This window comes from Phasianus colchicus, chromosome 6 (assembly GCF_987193195.1).
Source record: "Phasianus colchicus chromosome 6, bPhaCol1.hap1.1, whole genome shotgun sequence".
Taxonomy (NCBI): Eukaryota; Metazoa; Chordata; class Aves; order Galliformes; family Phasianidae; genus Phasianus; species Phasianus colchicus.
In genome coordinates this window covers 12,518,928-12,538,679 of record NC_143441.1, presented here as the reverse complement: position 1 = coordinate 12,538,679, position 19,752 = coordinate 12,518,928, and the positions used below count along the sequence as shown (strand labels likewise).

At 43.5% G+C, this 19,752-nt stretch overlaps 1 protein-coding gene across 1 annotated transcript in view; it reads left to right on the top strand.

The window, feature by feature from the left end:
- The first annotated feature begins 2,472 nt into the window (after positions 1 to 2,472).
- SH3BP5 (SH3 domain binding protein 5) overlaps positions 2,473 to 19,752 on the top strand; it is a 43,262-nt gene continuing 25,982 nt past the window's right edge. The window contains exons 1-3 of the mRNA XM_031590293.2: positions 2,473 to 2,630; positions 3,550 to 3,612; positions 12,163 to 12,291. Coding sequence (XP_031446153.1) covers positions 2,550 to 2,630; positions 3,550 to 3,612; positions 12,163 to 12,291 — 273 coding nt within the window. The 5' untranslated portion in view covers positions 2,473 to 2,549. The remainder of the gene's footprint in view (positions 2,631 to 3,549; positions 3,613 to 12,162; positions 12,292 to 19,752) is intronic.

Sequence of the window (19,752 nt, the reverse complement as noted above, 5' to 3'; positions counted from 1 at the left end):
GGAGAGAAACAGCTTGCTTTGACATGATGGTGGCAGATTGATGGATTTGGCTTGATTTTATTTGAGTTCTCATAATCTCTGGGGCTGTCACAGTGGCAATGGAAGAATGGGGTCCTCGCTCAGACATGATAAATCCCTTGGGAAGAGTACAGTCCATGTAGGAACATTTTGGGGTACCCCAAGTAGCAAGCAGTGCTTTTTGTGGAATGGCTCAGACCACCCGGGTCTTGGAGAAACGGGACAAAGCTACCCTAGCTCTTCTACACGGCTGTGTTCTCTACAGTAGGATTGCCAGCATTAGCCCTTCCATAAGCTTCTTTGTGGTTTTTAGGATGACTAGAGCTTTGGATGTTGAACCACACGAGCCATACGAGAGACCCTGGGACTCTGGAACTCTGCATTGTTTGTACACATTGAATTCCCTTAATGGCAAGCAGTAAAAACAAGCCACTTGGGTCTGGTGATGTTTTCTTTTTCTTTACACGGTTTGTTTTGCTGTGAGAAATGAAGATGCGAACAGCCCATCTGCGTTTTTGCAACACCTCCTCTTTTCCTTGATTATTTTGGTTTGATGGTGTCACTTTGCATGTTTATAGACTTTTCAAATGTTTGTGCCACTCTCTTCTTCCTCTCCACATTGCTTCTATGAAAGCAACTGAAAAAAAAAAAACACAGATCAAATAATTGTTTGAGCCGGAAGGGACCCTTGGAAGTCACCTAGTCCAACTCTCCTGCAATGAGCAGAGATACCTACAGCTCTATCAGGTGCTCAGAGCCCTGTCCAGCCTGACCTTGAATGTCTTCAGGGATGGCACATCCACCACATCTCTGGGCAACCTGTGCCAGTGCCTCGCTGCCCTTATTGTGAAAAACTTCCTTACATCCAATCTAAATCTCCACTCTTTTAGTTTGAAACCATTTCCCCTTTGTCCTATCGCAACAGACTGTGTTAAAGAGCCTGTCCCCTTCCTTCTTACAGGCCCCTTTAGATACGAAATGGCTGCTCTCAGGTCTGCCCAGAGCCTTCTCTTCTTCAGCCTGAACAGCCCCAGATCTCTCAACCTGTTCTCCCTTCCCTGGGATCATCTTTGTGGACCTCCTCTGGATGTGCTCCAACAGGTTCACGTCTCTCTTGTATGATGCGCTCCACATCTGGATACAGTGCTCCCCTGAGGCCTCACCAGCGCAGAGCAGAGGGGCAGGATCACCTCCCTCGCCCTGCTGTCCATGCTTCTTTTGATGCAGTCCAGTATACAGTTGGCTTTCTGGGCTGAGGGCACATTGCTGCCTCATGTCCAGCTTCCCACCCACCAGTACTCCCAGGTCCTTCCTGGGAGGACTGTGTTCCATCCTTACATCCTTCAGCTCACATTGATAGTGGGGGTTGCCACAACCCAGGTGCAAGACTTGGATTTGTTGAACCGCATGGAGTTCACCTAGGCCCACTGCTCAAACCAGTCTGGGTGGCATCTCTCAGGCTTTAGTTTATTTGGAAGAGCTTGAATACTTTTTCCCCCTCCTTTGTCACCTTCGGAACATGAATTTTTCTCCTCTTGTGCTTTGCTGTTTTTTGTTTTTAATTTTCCACCTCTCAAAGGAAGCGCTGTCACCAAGAATAAGAACTATTTATTTGTTTATTTAAAATTTTTTTTGGTTGTCTTTGGGTAATCTTCAAAAATCATATAATCATAGATTATCCCAAGTTGGAAAGGGCCCATAAGGGTCATCTAATCCAACTCCAAGCTCTGCAGAGAACCACCCCCAAATCACACCATATACCTGAGAGTAACAGAAATTGGGTTAAATTAAGAAGCAATACTTTCAAGGCAGAGACGTTCCCCACTGATCTGAAATGATTTGTCACCCACTCAAAGGGAGGGAGGACTGTTAATCTCTGCACGGGTTTTACTTTGAGAAGGGAAGAGAAGGCTCTTGTTTAAAACGGCGTTTCCCCCAGAAGGGATCCCAGCCGGGCCTGAGGAAAGTTTGAGGAGGAGCTGCTGGGGCCCAGCGCTTCTGCAAGGGGCTGCTTTGTGTGGGAAACACGAGGACGTGCCTTCAGGACGCCCGTCCTGCAGCACCCAGTCGGTACAACGGTTGCTTGCTCAGCTGCCACGCGACAGGAATCTGGTAGTCGTTTGTTGGAAGCACACAATTTTCCTTCCCTTTTCTTTCCTGCAAGCTCACCAGCGGAGCTTCCAGAAAGAGGAGAGAAATAAAGGAAGGGGGCAAAGGGAGCGGTGCAAGGTGTGGTTGGCTTTCCCCAGCACCTCAAATCGCTCCTCTCGGCTCCGCGCAGTGGACGTGCGTGGGCCTGCTGTGCCCGGCGGGGCGGGGAGGAGCGACAAAAGAAAAAAGGAAAAAAAAAAAGGACATAAAAATAAAGGGGAAGGAAAGAACGGGGAAATTTCGCTTTTCCCTTCCTTCTCCAGGCACAAAGGGCCGGGGGGGCCGCGGGCAGGGAGGGGTTTCCCCGGAGGCGGGGCCGCGCCGAGGTGGCCGCCGAGCGGCAGCCGGAGCGGAGCGGGCAGCGGCGGGCGGGAGCCGCCATGGAGCCGGGGGGCAGGCGCGGCCGTGCCGCTGAGGAGGCCCCGCGGCCCGAGGAGGAGGAGGTGGACCCCCGCATCCAGGTGAGCGACCCCCGGCCGCGCTCTTCCCGCGCGCGGGACGGACGGTGCTATTCGCGAACGGCCCGGGGCCGCTCTTTGTCGGCGTGCGGCCCCCTGCCCGCCTGCTGCCGGCCGTGACCTTGGCTGCGGAGCGGGGCCGGCACCCCGAAACGCGGGGATGGGAACGGGGCGTGGGAGGAGATGGCGTGTCGTTTTAATTTTTGTTTAGGAGGAGCTGTAATGGCAGCTGGCGTTTCCCCTGTGTCAGTGCCGTTCGGGAGGCTTTTCATTCTGTCGCGTTCTCACAGATGAATTTTTTCTCCCCCGTAACCCGCGGGCACGGCGGGTATCTTTGGGTCCGGCTCCGCGGTTCGTCGCCGCTGGCCGTGAGGAGCCCCGCGGAGTGGGGGAGGCTCCTCTAGTTTTACATCCAGTACGTATTTATTCGGAGGATTTAACGCTTTTGCTGTTAGAGATCAAAATGTCGTCATCTGTCCCACTGACTGGTTGTGTTATAGAGAGGCTTGCCAAAATCTAGAGCACAGTGTATTTCTTCTGCTGGATCTCCTGTGATCGGACCAATGTGCTGCTAATGTATTTGGGGGTGTCCATGCAGGACAGCCAGCAGATGCTGGCTTGACGAGCAGGACAGAAATTATTGTACTTAACGTTTATTTTTGATTGTGAGGAATAGGCCAGAACAGGAAACGTACCGCCTTAGAATAAAGCGATAGAGCTGCTCTGATTATTTTTCTTGTAGGATGCAGAATAGAAGACCGGTGGCTAAGTTGTTTCAAGTGTCTCAGGTTTTCCTGTTTTCATTAAATATGTAAGCCACGGCCCTTGTGAGCTTTCTGTGGGGATGCTAAATGACTGTTCTCAAAAACATTTTCCCCAGATTACTTCAGACGCATTCAGCATTTTCTTTCTTTCTTTTCAGGGGGAGCTGGAAAAGCTCAATCAATCTACAGATGTAATCAATCGGAGGGAGACGGAACTGGAGGTAGGGAATTCATCCTTGCGTTTTCTTTCTGTGCGTGCTGGGTTTTGTAAGCAATAGAAAAAGGTTTTTGAGCAGGTTTCCTCCTGAACGGTTATCCCAAGTAGTTATTTGGCAGCAAGGAACTGATGATAATTTTGAAAAGTGTGAGTGATGCTGACGGTGTGAAAGCCCTAAGTGGAACAGCCAGCCTCCCCCACTGCCAAACCCTATTTTTAGGTTTTGAAACTAAACTAAGACAAGTTCTGTTTTCATGAGTTGCTCCCTTGGGTTTGGGTTTGGGTTCTTGTGATTATCGGCAATGAAAGTTTTTTTTTATTACAAGATTTTTGGTATAAAAATCTGCTAAGATTTTCTCGTTTGTATTTAATTTTTTAAGCTGGTCATTTTGTTTTTGCCATTATTTCCCTTACTCAGAAAGTAATGATGGAAAGTTGAAGAACTGAAAGAAAAGATTTTCTACTCAAAAGAAAAAAGGGTTTTCTAGGCTGTTTAAAAAAAAAAACAAACAGTTGTATGTTCTGGAGTGGTTGATCTGAGTTGCAGCTTCTCAGCCATTCTTCTGGAAGGCTCAGCACCGTGGATCTAATACTGACTCAGAATTAATTGGCCCACTTGTGCATTTAAGTTTCCTTTTGTTATCTGCAAAACAAAAGATAAAACCTGTGGAAGTGTGGCGTGAAAATATTGTTAGAGGAAAGCTGGCACAATGTTCTACTTTAGGTCCTAAATAATTTTGATAACATTGCAGTGTTTTGAATACTATATTCAGCTGTTCTATTCAGCTGGACAGGATGCAGCAATCCCTGAGCTTGTTGTGTGGCAGTTTTCTTCTCTTTACTCTGTTTTTTGTTTCTGGCACGTAGATCATGAATTTATTGGCAAATAAACTTGGTGGAACTGAGGACTATTTGTTACGCAAAATTAAACTGTATTTCAGCTGTGAAGAGCACTCTGTGTCACTAGCTTCATTTGAATTTTAAGACTGAGCTTAAAAAAGCAGTATGCTAGTCGATCTGTTTAGGTGCAACAGTACCAATTAAATGCATTCCAACTCCCCTCAGGAGCAGTACTATATATATACATGTACTACTATATATGTATGTGTAGCTGTTGGTAGATGCAATTTAAATGGACTTAAAACATTTCTAGAGGAATGTTATTTCTGGTTTTATTTTTTTGCAAAATATAAGTCCTTGCTCTTATACTGCAGACAGAAAAGGCTCCTTGGCAGAGCTCTCTTTTAGGAGAAATCCACAGTTGGGAAGGAGGAGCTGAGACTTTGAAACAGTGATTCCAGTTCTAAAATCCTTGAATGCTGCTGAAGAACATGGGCTTTTGGGATAGCCATGCTGAATTTGCCTTTGAAGTTTTGACTGTTCCTAGCTGCTTGCCCCTCGTGTTGCCCATTTCTTGTTTGTGTTGTTGCTGCTATTGCAAGATGGTTCATTAGATTATGTGCTTTTTTTTTTTTTCCTTCCAAACAATGGAGTTATATTTATCCTGTTCTTCCGTTATTGAAAATACAGAGCAACTAATGTAGTTGTTGACTTTATAATAGTTGACGTTAATGGGAACACAGTATCATTAGGCTATTTACATTAGAGGAAGCTGATACAGAACATCTCATGCTATTGCTTTGTGGTCCATTCATTCCCGCGGTTGAATATTTCTTGGCTAATCTGAAAAAGCAAATGGAGGGTTTGAAGAGAAGGTACATTTCTTTGAAGGAAGTTCAGGAAAAAAACCCTTATGTTTTCGTGACTTGAAGTACTCTCTAATAAGCAGGAAAAGTAACCTTGTGGCATCTAAATTCTGAGTCTGCTTTGGACTTCCTGCAGCTTTGCACAGCCTCTCCAGCTGGATTGCTGTGCGTGCCGGCTCTTTCCAGATCCCAGTAACAGGAAAAATGCTGTAGGCGTGATGTGTTTGTAAATCCCGTGCTTTCGTTCTCACTCTGCCTCAGGTCTACATCTGCAAAATGGTCATGTTTACCCAATAGAAATGTTCTGGGGCTAACATCAGTAAATGCTTCTAAGATTGTGACATTGCACTCTCCCAGTGCAACCACAGCTGTGTCAGTGTTGTAATGATGTCAAAGATATTGGAGTTCGCTGCTCACAGAGGTGACAAAATGAAGGATCCTATTTAAAATTGATCAGCGTACCTTCTTAAAACAAATAAAAATAAATTGAAAAAACTGCACCCAAACTACCCTGTGAGAGGTGTGATTTTTACGTGTGTGGCATGACTTGAGGAGAAATGTTGAAGTTGGCTAAATCTATTCTTTTTGTTATGATCACTCATTTTTTTGCTTTTTGGCCTATCCCACTAAAACCTGAAGGAATATTCTGACCTAAGGGTGCTCACATCACAGCCTGTCCAGGACCTGCGAGATGATAAAGAGCACTGAGTGGCTGGTAGTTGTGTTCCCTTAATGTATTGCCTGTTAATGAGTCTTTGATTGGCTTCATTTGAAACCCGTCAAGCCACTCTTATTAAGTGCAGCACTGAGCGTTACTGACACAACAAAGGGATGATAAAGGCCCTCCAGAGGATTGAATACTTGGTTTTCCCTGTGTCCCTGCTTGTGTTGGAAGCCTCTCTGAAGAGGTGTCGGAAACATCTTGCAGTGGAGATAGAAGCAGGTTTTGACCAAATGCAAGTTAGAGCAGCACTTTGCTATTTCAGTATTTTTCCTGTTTACTGGAAACACGTCTGCATGGGAACTCCCATCAGGAGCTGAAATGCACTTAGCAAATGTGCTCAACGTGCCCATCCATCTAACCCCTATATACTGTTGACCAGCTCCTAGAAGTGCAATTCAGCTGCAGTAGATCCATCTAGGGAACCTTTGGCAGCATTGCAGGGAGGAAAAATGTAGCACACACCATTAAAATTACCAGTGGAATCCCAGCAATCCCAATGTGGTTTTTGTTAAAGCTTTTGTGTTGCTGGAGCTTCAAGCCTGCTAGTGTTTGTTAAAGGACAGTGATTACACAAAAAGTAGAGCTAAGCAGTGTTGCTTTCAGCCATACTTGTTTAAATGGGACTTGTTTAGGATGCTTCTTGTATGCTTGTCTAGATCCTTTAGTCCCAGTCTGCAAGGCTTCGTGTTCCTTTTAGTCCTGCATTTGTCCTAAAGGTTACTCTGGGTTGGTGTTGAACAGAGTCACAGGAAAAGGCTGTGTCTGCCGTGATGCTCTCGCTTGTGAGCCCTGTCAGCATGGGAACCCCTTGCAGAAGGGGAAGGGCTGTCCCTTCCACTTCCCCCTTAATATACTTGGTTTATAGCGCTGAGGCTTCATATTTTGACCATGTCTCATGAAATAATTTTTTTTTTTTTTTTTTTTTTAAAGATCCACCTCCAGGTTTTAGAAAAATGGCCTGTCAGCATCAGGAATCTCATTCTGTGCATGCCTGAGTGGGCTGGGGAAATTTATCTGTAGGGCCATCAGCCACACCATGCAGTGTTTTCCAGCATCCCAGCAAAGAGTGCTCAGCAGAGGGAGGAGCAGCTCAGCAGCCCTTCTTCCTGCTGTCTTTGGGAGCAGGATATACATGTGTGATGGATTTGTCCAGCACTAAGAGCTCTTTCCCTCTCTGTATTATCTGCTTGTTTCCGTAGGAAATGACTTCTGCATGGGGATTGGTGTTACAGTACTTATTTTGCCTTCTGCTTTTGTCTGTGGATGATTAAGGAAGGGCTTCTTCCTTTACTCCTACTGGTAGGAGTAAATGCCTGCCTGCCTGCCTTTGCTGTGTGTGTAGTGGGACAGCATACCTGCTCCCACCCCTGCACGTTACTGGTCCTGACCCTTCTGTAACAGAGGAAGGTAGGGAAGAATGCTGCCTCCCTCCTAGAAGCACGAAGTTTGTCTCTGGAGAATCCTCATTGCCCATGCACCTCCAGGCTGATTTAATGGGTTGTCAGAGGTTCTGCACACCAAATTGTCAGGATGGGCATAGGGCAGTCTTTGTAAATGAAATAAAGATGTGCTTGGTACTAAGATGCTTTGCACACAGTCCATGCGCTAGGTTCATTTTAAGAAGAAAATTGTTTGAGAAGACATGCTTCTTTTGATGGGCTGAAATAGTGATTTGTCTGTCATCTGGCTTCTAATTCCAGCTCATCAGGGTTGCTCATCAGAAAGGAAAAATGAGCATGCTGTATTCTCCAGCAGGCGCAGGTTAAATGCAAAACTTCATGTCTTTCCACATTTTGCAACAAAAGCATTTATGGGTGTAGAGGTCTGGCATGCCCCCTAAAGCCATGCTTGGAAAATCTATCATGTGAGAGAAAAGTGCTAAGGATTTCCAGGAGGAAAGCTGACAGAAGTGAAGCTTGTACAGACCTAGAAGAAGATGCTGAAAAGTAAGTTGCTGCTCTTAACCTGATGCACCAAGTGCTGCACCCACTGGAGTGTGCGTGGCAACCACCTGTGGAGTGAGAGTCTAGTTAGGAAGGCTGTAACTTTAATGGAAGGTTTGAGGACTGCTTTTTTTTGCATTTTGCAACAGGTGTGGAGGGTGAAGTGTCTTAATCAGCTTGTACCAGCTTTGGAAAGGTTTCTCTTTGTCTCATGGAAACAACTAGGAAGGAGAAAGTGTTGGAAACATTAGTTTGCCAGTTAGCTTTTAATATTGCCTATGTGCTAAGTTGGTGCCATGTTTTTTGTAAAAGTAACCACAGAAGATTCTGAGAAAAAAGAGGAGGAAAATGGGCTTTTGAAATATTGCTTGGTGTTCGAGATGCCTTTTGTCAGCTGTATTGCTTTGGTTACACTTTATGTGGTTTCTCACCGTACAACGGTGAGAAAAATAAACCCGTGATTGTTTTTTGTTTTTTCCCCAAGAACGCCCAGAAATGGCAGGACTGATTCACAAGATTTGTACCTAAGCTGTGCTCTTGCTTCCTGTGCCAGCTAGCCTTTGTGCTGAGAAGCCATCCCCTGTCAAGGAACTGAAGTACAGAAGCTAGAAGCTGAGGATTGTGCTAGAAAAGCTGCACAACATATGCTGTGCCGTCTTGGTGCTGCTAACAGCAGGGAATTGCAGGAGTTGTCTTCTTTTTCTTTCTCCAGTATCTGTGATGCTGGGCGAAGGTCTGAGCATAGCAAGTCTGGCAGTTCAACAGTAACACTCACAGGGTGCTCATCACCCTGCAGGAGTTGATGAGCAGCATGAGGATGGGGTGGTGTCTGCCTAGCATGGCTGGAAGGCTTCCCCAGTGCTTGGAAGACTTCCCCAGTACTGGGAAACTGCATCACCATGCTGGTGGTGAGCTTTTACATTTTTGGAGTGAGTGCTTATAGAATTGTGGAATGGCTTAGGTTGGAAGGGACCTTAAAGCCCATGCATTGCCAACCCCCTGCCGTGGGCAGGGTTGCCACCCATAGGATCAGGCTGCCCAGGGCCCCATGCAACCTGGCCTTGAGTGCCTCCAGGGATGGGGCACCACATCTTCTGGGGCGCTTATGGCCCTTCACATGAAGAGTAGAACCAGCTGCTATGGCTGTATTTCTTATTTAAACTTCTCTGGGGTGCCTGCCAGGGAAGTTTTCTGCTGTCCTGTGGCTGCTGACATCTACAGATGTCCTGACAGCACACTGTGTGTAGCCATGTGTTTCAGGGGAGCTGTGTCCTGCTTGTAGGAGATGGAGCCATGGTCTCCAGTGGGAGCCTGCAGTCATCAAGACTGTGAGAGTTGAACTGGTGTGGACTAGGTAGGCTGGCAAGGGTGAATGCACTGAGATGTGAGGAGCTCATGTGGTGGTGTGGGTATGTAACATGGCACCCATTTGCTCTTGGTAGCATAGCTAGAGCTTCAGGACAATAAAAGCAGGGTGCTTGGTACAGAAGTGCTTAAAGGTTTACAAGTCCTGGGTGCCTCAGGTGCCACTTAAAGGATGAGTTACAGCATAGTAATTTGTATGCAGTGGTGGGAAGTTCATGGATCCAGAAGCTGCACTATCCTTGGTATTTTTTGGTTTGGTTTTGCTTTTTCCTTTTCCTCTTGGATAAGCATGTATGTAATAGTTAAATAAGTGTATTTGGGGTAGGTCCCTAAGCACAGATTTGCTAGTGATAATACAAGGTTGCTGTTGTCAGATTTCTTTGGTCCAAGTGCTTATCTTACCGACATGGGAACTGAATTTTTTGATGATGTGCTGCATAGGGGCTGCTTATTTTTTTTTAACCTGATGCATTTATGTTTGTTTTTCCTTTATTCATTTTCCACACCTGGTATCCAGATACACAGCTTGCACAAGTTGAAAGCCAAACCTTCAGATGCACTGATTTAGAAATGATTTCTTTTAATTTTATTGCTTCACTTATAGGAAAATGACTTTTTGTTCGATGTACTGCAGTACCTAGTGCTTTTCTCACAATATAGTCATCATGCTTGCTGTCTTACGGTGTCTTGCAAAATTCATTTGAAACAGTAAACCATGTATTGCCCAGTACTTTAATTGGAAGCACTCAACCTCTTCTCACTGAGGAACTCATTGACTCTGTACATATTGTTCAAATGATACGCTTCATCCTTTCACTTCATCACTTCATCCTTGGATTACTGACTGGATTCAAGTTTTTACAATAATAAATCTCTGTTTTGGCTCTGCTACTCATATAAGTATTTCCTTAGAATAGATTGGAGCCCCTTAAAAAAGAAAGCTTTTTTTGCACTGGAAAAAATATTACTGATACTGTTTAAGGTTTTAAATAACCCTGAAAAGGAACCAAATCAGCTTTTACTGAAAGTATGTTTCCTTTTTTGTGAAACTAATGTGCTGGTGCAGATTTTTCCACTTCTGTGAGTGTAGTCATAGGCTCCAAAGTATATTAATTCTTTCAATAAATAAACAGTTGTGCATTCTAGAAATCTTCAGCAGTACTGATGAAAATCTCCTGAATTAGAGTACATCTTCAAGCCAGCTGCTTCCTGATTTATCACCATGTCCCTCAAGCAGTCTGCCTAATTCCTGGTCTCTAATAAGAATTAAAGGTTTGTCAGTAGTTCACATGGCCCTTCTTCTCAGTCTCTTTATACCCTGGGCCAGGTCTCAGCCTATATTTGCATCTCTCTGCAACACTGCCATTGATTTACAGTCTGAGTTGAATACTGAGATTGAAATCAGGATTGCTCTGCTTAATGGTGTGGAAGCTTCAGTGGAGCAGAAAAGAAAATGTAACCTCTACAGCTAATCACATAGAGGGCGACTCTTCTCACATGGAACAAGTTGGAATTTATGGTTCTTAAATAAAACAAATAACGATCAAATGGAAAGTTAAGCCTATGTCAAGTGGTACAAACCTCATCTGAAAAGACAGGTTTTAATGATGGATGATCTTTCTTCAATGACCTGGAAGTTTTTTGTTTCTCTCAAAGTGTTTATAAAACGGAAAGAGGAGCTGACTTGAGAATATACAACTGCAATGTGGGAAGAGTCTGATTCTTCCTCCTACAGAGAGCAAATCTTGCCTGTCCTCATCTGCACTATGAAGTGGTGCCTCTACTGATGATGTTTATTGGGGTGGGACGTGTGCTGAAGTGTAGGAGATGCTGGTCCTGTTTGAGTGCCAGCTTGCTGTGGGATTAGGCCTGCCTTGCTAGCCCAGCTTGGTTAGTGAAAAGAGAGGCACATGCAGTGAGTAGGATGCTAGATTTTGTGTTGAAAATCTCTAGTAAATATCCAGCTATCAAAATTGGTGAAGCAAGACCAAGGAGCCTTCTGGCAGGTGTTCTCTGGAAAGTTTGAGGAGTCGATGGAAATGCAAAGTTGTGGCTTGAACCAGTGATTGAGCACCTGGTGGGAAGGCAGGGCCAGCCCAAGGGAGCTCGGGTGTATGCTGAGTGACCAGAAGGTGTGGAGCCAGGATCCACCCCTTCCCAGATCTCATTTAAGGGCTGGCAGTAGAGGTGAGGGTAGCTCACTGGAGATCCCTGCCTACTTGAGGCCTTACAAGGGTAAGCAGGTTTTTCCCTGTGTTTCTATGTCCACGTCTGCTGTATTTGAGCAAATCCTCTCTTGCTGCAGCCTGGGGCTTTTCTACCCTGTTGTTGTTGCTGTGCTTTCCATTGCGCTATAGCATTACAGAGGACAAACTTGAATTTTTGTAATGCTACGTGTGCTACTGAACCACTGTGAGCAAGAAGGCAGTGGAGCAGATGAGATGTTTGCCACCTAGCTGTCTCTCAGAAGCAGTTACATTGCTGTTTGCCTCCCCCTGAGTATTCTCCTAGCTCTTTCTCTCTGAGAAATCCTGTGGCAGCAACTGGCATAGGCTATTGCAAGCTTTGTATAAAGCTGCCTCTGGAAGACAAACATTTGCTGCTCAGGATTCCAGCATTACAATCCAGTATTGGGTTCTTGTTGTTACCTCTACTGAGTAATTCTGCTTACTCCAAATGTCAAAACTGTTTTGAATGTGTTGGCTTGTGCGCTGGTCCAAAGAGCGATGTGATGGTAGGAAACCAGAAATTAAATTTTAAAGCTCTAATCTTTGTTCTTTTTTCTTCCCTTTTTCCCCCTTTGCAACGCTTTGAAGGATGCACGGCAGAAGTTCCGCTCTGTGCTGGTTGAAGCAACGGTAAAACTGGATGAACTGTTAAAGAAGATTGGGAAAGCTGTAGAAGATTCTAAACCTTACTGGGAAGCTCGGAGGGTGGCCAGGCAGGTAAGAACTTTCTGCCTTATAAGCTTATGCTAGAAAGCACATAGTGACTGCATCACTTCCCTGCTATTAATAACATCGTAAGTATATGCTCTCGGCTGACGCTGGTTTTTGTCTTGGGTTGCATGTCAGCCATGTGAAACGATGACAAAGTGTGCTGCTGCTTCATAGTCACAGCTGCACATGTTCTTCAGTCCAGCAGCAGCTACAACAGACAAGAACTGTGAATAGCAAAAGGACCAGTGCTGTTCTCTTCTCATTACCAATGGCCTTTTAGAGCCTTCCTCTTGACAGCTGTAATTATTTGAAAACACAGTGTATGCCTTGTATGTATGCTTTTTCATCTTAAAGCAAAATCATGAGCAGATAAGACTGCAAATCGAGGCTGCTGGTGAAAAGGCTCAAGTGAGCAAACCTGGAGGGGTCTTCAGGGTTTGGTGCTGATGAGGTTGTGCTGAAGCAGGATCATCCTTAGTGCAGATCTAAAATTTGTTGGTATTGGTAGAAACTGAGCCTTGCTTTTTGTATGTGGACCTTACCAGCCTCTCTCCAAGTGCCAAAGCTGACTTTATTATTGATAACTCCAGTAACTGTTGTTGGTAATGGTTTTTTTTTCTTTGTTGAAAAGGCCACACGTGGCTGAGGTGGGAAAGGATGAGGAGTGAAGGTAAGGATGTGATCCACTGACTGCAAGGAAAACAAGAAAGCTTTTGAAATGTCAGGCTTTCACCTTACAGGAGAATCAGCTGTGAGTTAAGCATGTGGTGGCTTAGGGAGTGCTTCTGCTTAGTGTCTGTGGCGGGTTCTGTTTGTACTGAACCATTGTCTTAGTGAGTGGAGATGTATGGGGATTATTAAACTTAATCACTGAGAGTAGAAACAGCATAGTAAATAAGTAAACTCTACTTCTGAACACAGTAAGTGTGCTGTCTGCTGCTCTGTAGCTGCTCTGAAAGCAATCCAATCACAGAGACTGTAGTGTGTGGTAGAGGTAAACCAGTCATGACCTAGAGAAAGAGAGGAAGTTATTAATAAAATAACATGAACAGTCAGCTCCTTGATCTTGTGCTAACTGATGTGCCTAATACTAATAAATAAAAAGGCCTTGCCTCAAATGCAGTCCCATACTTCTCTTACAGTAAACAGCTATAGAAAAACTGCAGAATGCATAGGATTTCAGGAGTTACACTTGGACAAGTCAGTAATGAAAACATGTACTTTTGCAATACCAAAAACTCAGATGACTTTGAGGTTTGTAACATCATGCACTGAGAGCAGTGAACTTTGTCCTCTGTCCTGAAGCTGACAGCAGATTATGTTCTGAAATGGAATTTCTTTATCCTACATCTTTGCTGCAGTCAAAATCCATTCAGTCATAATTGTTCAAAGGTACTCTGTGGGAACTCTATTAAAATAAAAAAACAAAAAAAACCCAAACTGCTTGAAGTCCTGAGATTTGCAAAATTGTTCCTCTTCTATTGGGTTTGTTAGGAAATACCATATTTTTTTCCAGATTCATTTTATCATTAACTGGGTTTAAATGCTACTTATCCCAGATCCACTAATTGGTTACACAAATCTTTTAATTCTTTAATACTTGACAGCATAACCTTTTTTTTTTTTTTTTTTTGTGGAGATTCTCCTTCTTACCATTCATTTGCCTTTTCTCGTTTTTGTGTTAAGTACTGAGTCATGGAAGAGAGCTTTCCCCTCTGCATCTGCTCAAGAGATGAAGCTGGAAGGTTGTCTCTGGTTATCTTTTGGCTCCTTGTCTAGCATCAGTATTGAAATATGAAATATTGAGGGAAAGAGGAATGTTAGTGTTGTGAACAGATCATGTGTCTGGAAAATGGGAGATAGGAAAGTTTGATGTCAGTGTCAGTAAGGCATCTGCCCAAAGAGTTTTTCTAGTCCTTGTTTAGTCTGAGAAACTTCAGTTTAATTGGGAACAAATTTCCTATATAAAGCAGGATAGGATATGAATCTAAAGGAAAGTACCAGAATATGAATGTGTATAGGTGCCAGCCCAACATCTTTCTTTTACACTTTGATTTCTAAAGTTTTAAAGAAACTGTGGGAATAGCTTTCTCTTTCCATGTGAATTTAGAAAAAACATTGACCTTATGAAGTTTCTTTTCTACCTTCTGTCTTTTAAGCTATTCTGGAGCCAGTACAGTACTTCTTAAATATAGGCACAAGGTTCTCAGTGATTGAAAGAGCTCAATTAAACAATAAGTGACAAAGTGCGTGACAGTGCATAAAAGAAAGGGAAGTGTAAATTCTTGTTCTCTACAAAGGGAAGTAAATTATGACCTATAAATTGAAGTCTGCTGGAAACAAGGAGCTGAGTGATTAAAGAAACCTAGCTTGGAAGAAGTGCAGGAGTTGTCTAGTGTTATTTGAGTTTAAGATGCCAATTGCGTAGGGCAAGTTAGCTTATAGAAGCTGTATTTAATCATACAAAAGTGTGTTTTTTTGCATTGCACCAGCATGATTCTCTTGTGGAGATAATTCTTATTAAGATAAAAAGCAATAAAATATGGGACAAGAGCATTGAAGTAGGGTCAGCAAAAAACAGGTCCCTGATTCAAGTACACCATGAAGAAGCTTTAGGACCATGAATCCTTTTGTCTCCTCACCCTTATCCTCATCTTGTGCAATCTTGCGTTGGCAGAAGATGGTGAATTCAAAACAAATGAATCCTCCTATGCAAGAGTCCTGTAGCATCTTGTTTGTGTAATGTATGCCAAGAGAATTTCAGCTTGGTCTATTTCAGAGTGAAACTTTGCTCTAACAGAACAATGGTGCCTTAGTATTTGAGAGCTTTGTCCTCAAAGTGGTGGCACAGGGAATCGGAGTGCTGCCCATTGACACCAAAGCACTGATATTCAGCTTTTACTGAGGCTGCAAGCAAAAGCAAGATAATGCTCTTGACTCTGCAGGTTTTGTGCCACTTGTGCAAAGACAACTTTGTTGTGGTTCCTTATTTGGTATTGCAGTGGGCCTTTGGTTCACTGTGGGGATTGAGCATTTTGATTCATATTATTGCTTAATTGGATTTTAATGTGTTTTTGCTGCAAGGATTATTATTATGGGTGGTTTTTTTTTTGAGGTTGGCATATTCTCTTTTTTCATGTTGTTGTCTTTGACTTACACCATAATACTCATGTTCAGTGGAAGAGCCTTGGCATATAACTGGGGCCTGTGTATGTGTGCAAGCAATGATCACGTTGCAGCAATCTGAAGTTCCCCTAATCCAGAAGGTGGTCTGGGTTCTAGGTGTTGGGAAGACTGATTTTTTTTTTTTTTTTTTTTACTTTTTTTCTTTATTTTTTTTTTCTCTCTCTCTTTTTTTTTTTTTTTGCTTGGCAGTCTGCTTTTCTCTGTGACTAGTCTGAAAATATTACTTTTTTTGCCCGACGGTAATGGGAAAGAAGGAGGGCATTACCAGGAAACATTAGTAATATAAACAAGAGCATAGGTCCTGAGCCTCTGAGGTAAGGAGTGTCCTAAGCCACTGTTGATTTAGCATTTTGTGGGGTTGGGACTGCAAAACTCCTATGCAATAGTATCTGAGAAGGCAGTGAGAGTTTGAGAAGTGTTACCTCATCAGTGGCAGCATGCTCTGGGACAGAATGCTGTGCAAAAGCAAGTGTGGTCTATTGCATAAATCATTGGGCTATTCAGAGTCAATTTGGTACTGCTGCATGGCTTAGAGAAATTACTTCATCTTTCCTTTAGATCCCATGTGAAACAGAGCTGTCAGGCTGCTCTGAAGCTGAGTTCATTAAGGGAAGTGAAAGCACTTTGGGGTCATAGGGTAAAAGGTGCCTTTAAAACACTGCTGTTAGTACGTCATCACTCTTGAACCCAGAGACAAACCAAACAGGAGAACTTTTCTGCTTTGCTTCTGATGGGGGGGTGGGAAGATCTGATAAAAAACGTGTTCCCTCGCACCCATAAGTATGGAAATCCATGTATTTGTAGTGACCCTAGTCAGAATGAAAGCCTTGCGAGAGTTGCTTTTAAGCAAGACTTTATCTGCTGTTACTGAGCTCTGTTTGTGAAGTGAGAAGTTTAGTCCCCAGTACTGGCTCATATGGGAGTAGGTGTGGATGCTTTGCTCAGCTTTAGTACTGAATCTGTTTGGGAGGGTTGTGGTTATGCTTAGTGATATTCCCCATGCTCCCTTCCCTGTTTAGCTTTTATAAAAAGGGCATTGGAAAACCTCATTCAGACAAGAAGAGGTGAAATATCAATGCTAGGTTGTATCTGTACATTTCTGTCACCCAAGGATCCATCTCTAACAAGTGTTCAGAGAGCAGTAGTACACTGAAGGATATACGTATATTCATCCCTCCTGGGTTACCTGCACTGATTCTGCTTTACAGCAGCTACTTCTGCTTTTCGTGTTGTTGGCGTACTTCCTTAACAAAAACAAAACTTTTCTATCACAGAAAGCTTGGAAAAATGTGCTGGAATCAGCATGTACAATGTTGTCTTCCCTGCTACAGGCTGGGTGTACAAAAAATTAAATAGTTTGGATAAATTGTGCACAGCAGGGGCAGATTTCTTCCTCTCTACAGCTCTTTGTATGTAGTCCAGCATCTTCTCTTTGCTTCTACTACCGTTTAGAAAGGGACAGAAGTACCCTTTCTGTCTTGTTTAAGTCCAGTATAAAATATTACATCAGTTTGAAGAAGCCAGCTGGCAGGGTTAGTAATTATTAAGGGTGAGCTTTCAGATACTCGTACCTTGAGTCTCTATTCAACCTGTCTTCACTAAACCTTGGGGAACCTTGTTACCACTGAGCAATCATTTCCTCCTTCAAATATGATTTTGGTTGGATTTGACTGATAGGATCAAAAGTTCATAGTGGGCACCAGTAGACCAAGGTGGGGACATAGGAGTCACCTTGATCAACTATACCTACTGAAGGGTTTGGAGTCTTGTCTAAGATAATCACTTGGGCCCTTACTGGCTCTAGTCAGAGGTGAGAGACAGCTGCATTTGGAAAGCATATATCCCTCTTCCTTGGATGCAGAGGGAGGATAGGCGTCTCATCTTTGGTTGCTTGGCCTTTGAGCAGTCATCAGCAGAATCCTGCAGTGAGCGACTGTACAAATCTTAAATCAAAAGTGAATTAGGATGAAAAGTAGCAGTTGTAATCCTGCAGAACAGGAACTGAGGAATAACTTAGCCACTTGATGGTGAAGGTGGGAAGGGTGTAAGCAGGTAAGAGCACACTTACCTTGTTGGAAGACTTTCTCAGCTGATGATACTGATACTGTTCTGTGCAGAAGATTGCAGTGCCTATAAATGGACAAATCTTTCCAAAGTGACAATTGCATCTTGGTTTCTAGGTGTTCAGCTGGAGATGCCTGAAAGCAGTATGGTTCTACAGATGGTAACTCGCTTATCTCTGGAGATGAAGGCTTTTTATGTAAACATAACTTGGAGGTTCAAAACTGCCAATCACATCCTTAAAATTAATTAGAAATTGGAAAGTGTTGACTTTCTAGTGTTTCTTGCAGCACTCAAGTTTCCCATCCAAATCTGCTCAATAAAAGGGAGCTAATTGGATCACAGTACCAGCTTGCTTGGCTGTGAACAAGGGGGCAGCTCTGGGTATGAGTGACAGCTTCCAGTTCCAAATCCCTCAGCAGTGCTGGTCATCCCCTCTGATTCCTAGATGTGCTATCCACTGGTATATTGGAGGTGATATTGAGAAGAAATTCCTTATTGGCTACTTTTTGGGCTAAAGACCTGTTGCTTGTATTTAAGACAACAAGGAGTTAAGACTGGTTCATGTTATCTAGTAAGCTTATCTTGGCAAAAAAAAAAAAAAAAAGATGGAGAGAAGGGGAATTTGAGAAGCAAAAATTAAAATGTCAGCAGAACTGTGACAAACTTGAATTTCTGCTTGGCAGCTTGCCACGGAGTAGTTGTAAAAAGCAAAATTATTGGCACAGTTACAGTGAGACAAGCAACTGACCCTTCCTGGCTGAAGGAGTATTTCTGGTTAACTGCTTAGAAACCAAAAATCTGTGTGTTGGATTCAAATTTTCAAAGCAGGGATACAGAGACTTGAAAAGTGACTGCGACAGACCTTCTACAAATCCTTTCAAGTGTTTGAGGGGGGGGAAAAAAGAACATTCAAAGCACATGGCTGCTTTGTATGGCTGCTTTGTATGACTGTAGCACTGCATTATTGCTGCTCTGTGCAGCACTACTAATGGACCTCCAGTTCTGCTCTCTCCCTGTTTGAGATGAACAAACAGTAAGAGAAAGTGGTGTGTGTGCAGAAGTGCCTTTTTCATCAAAGGAAATGTCACTGTTAACACAGAGCCAGTAACTGTAAAGGTTTCTAAGAGCATTTCCAGCTGTGTTGCTGCTGTTGTAGCCAGCAAAAGGTACTCTGAATGTTATTTCTTTGGACAGTTGCAGTATTGTGTTCTAAGCTGATAGAACAGAACCATAGCATGGTTTGGGTAGAAGGGACTCTGAAGACCACTTAGTCTCAAACCTCTTGCCATTGGCAGGAACTTCTCCCAGTAGACTGGGTAACCCAAAGTTCCATCCAACCTGACCTTGAAGACCTGTGGGGGATTGCTATGGCTGGGATGCTGCAGAGGATGAGGCACAGAACTTGCTGTATGGGTAGTCGAGGATCTCAGCATGGTAAATAAGTGGTAAGGATGTCTTACGTAAGAAGTAAGACCTTGAGGGATGAAGCATGAAGGCTGTGAGTTGTACTTAGTGGTCCAAGAAGCTTTTATGTATCCTTTTTCCTTTTCTATTCCCCATGGACCTGCTCTAGACCTGAACCCCCCTTTATCCCACGTATACTTCCACATATGCTTTTTTTTTTTTTTTTAATGAAACATGTCATGAAATTAACCCTCCTATGAAACATTTAGTTCCCATTGCTTTGATTCCTAGGGCATTTTCACAGTATATTCATCTTTTCATGGGCATGTGGCTGACTGTGGGACTAGGTGCCCATCTGAAGAGGAAATAAGCCAAGCAAGGGGGTCAAATAGCAATCATTCTATTACTGTTGTTATTGTTGGGGGAGAGAAGTCATTTCCTGGACTTGAACCAGAGAACTCACTGAATTTCGTAAACTGTATTACTAAAGCAGGATGTACTTTGGGTTAAACAAAGAAAATGTTTTGCCACACTCCAGATTTGTGGGAGTGCTTTGTGCACTCATGCTGTGTTTGCACAGTTGTGATTGAAGCCCTTGAGTAGCTGCCCTGTATTTGGGTATGTATGGATCAATGTTTCAGTGCTGCTGGATGGCATTGTGCTTGGTGTGTCCACCTGAAAGCTAAAAACCTGCAAACTGCATTTATAGCTCAGTTGTACTTTCCTTCAGGCCAAAATTGAATATGCCTAGGAAGCAGGGAAATGAGATCAGAGAGATTTAACCTGGGTCAGCCAGTTGGAGTTTGCCCAGCT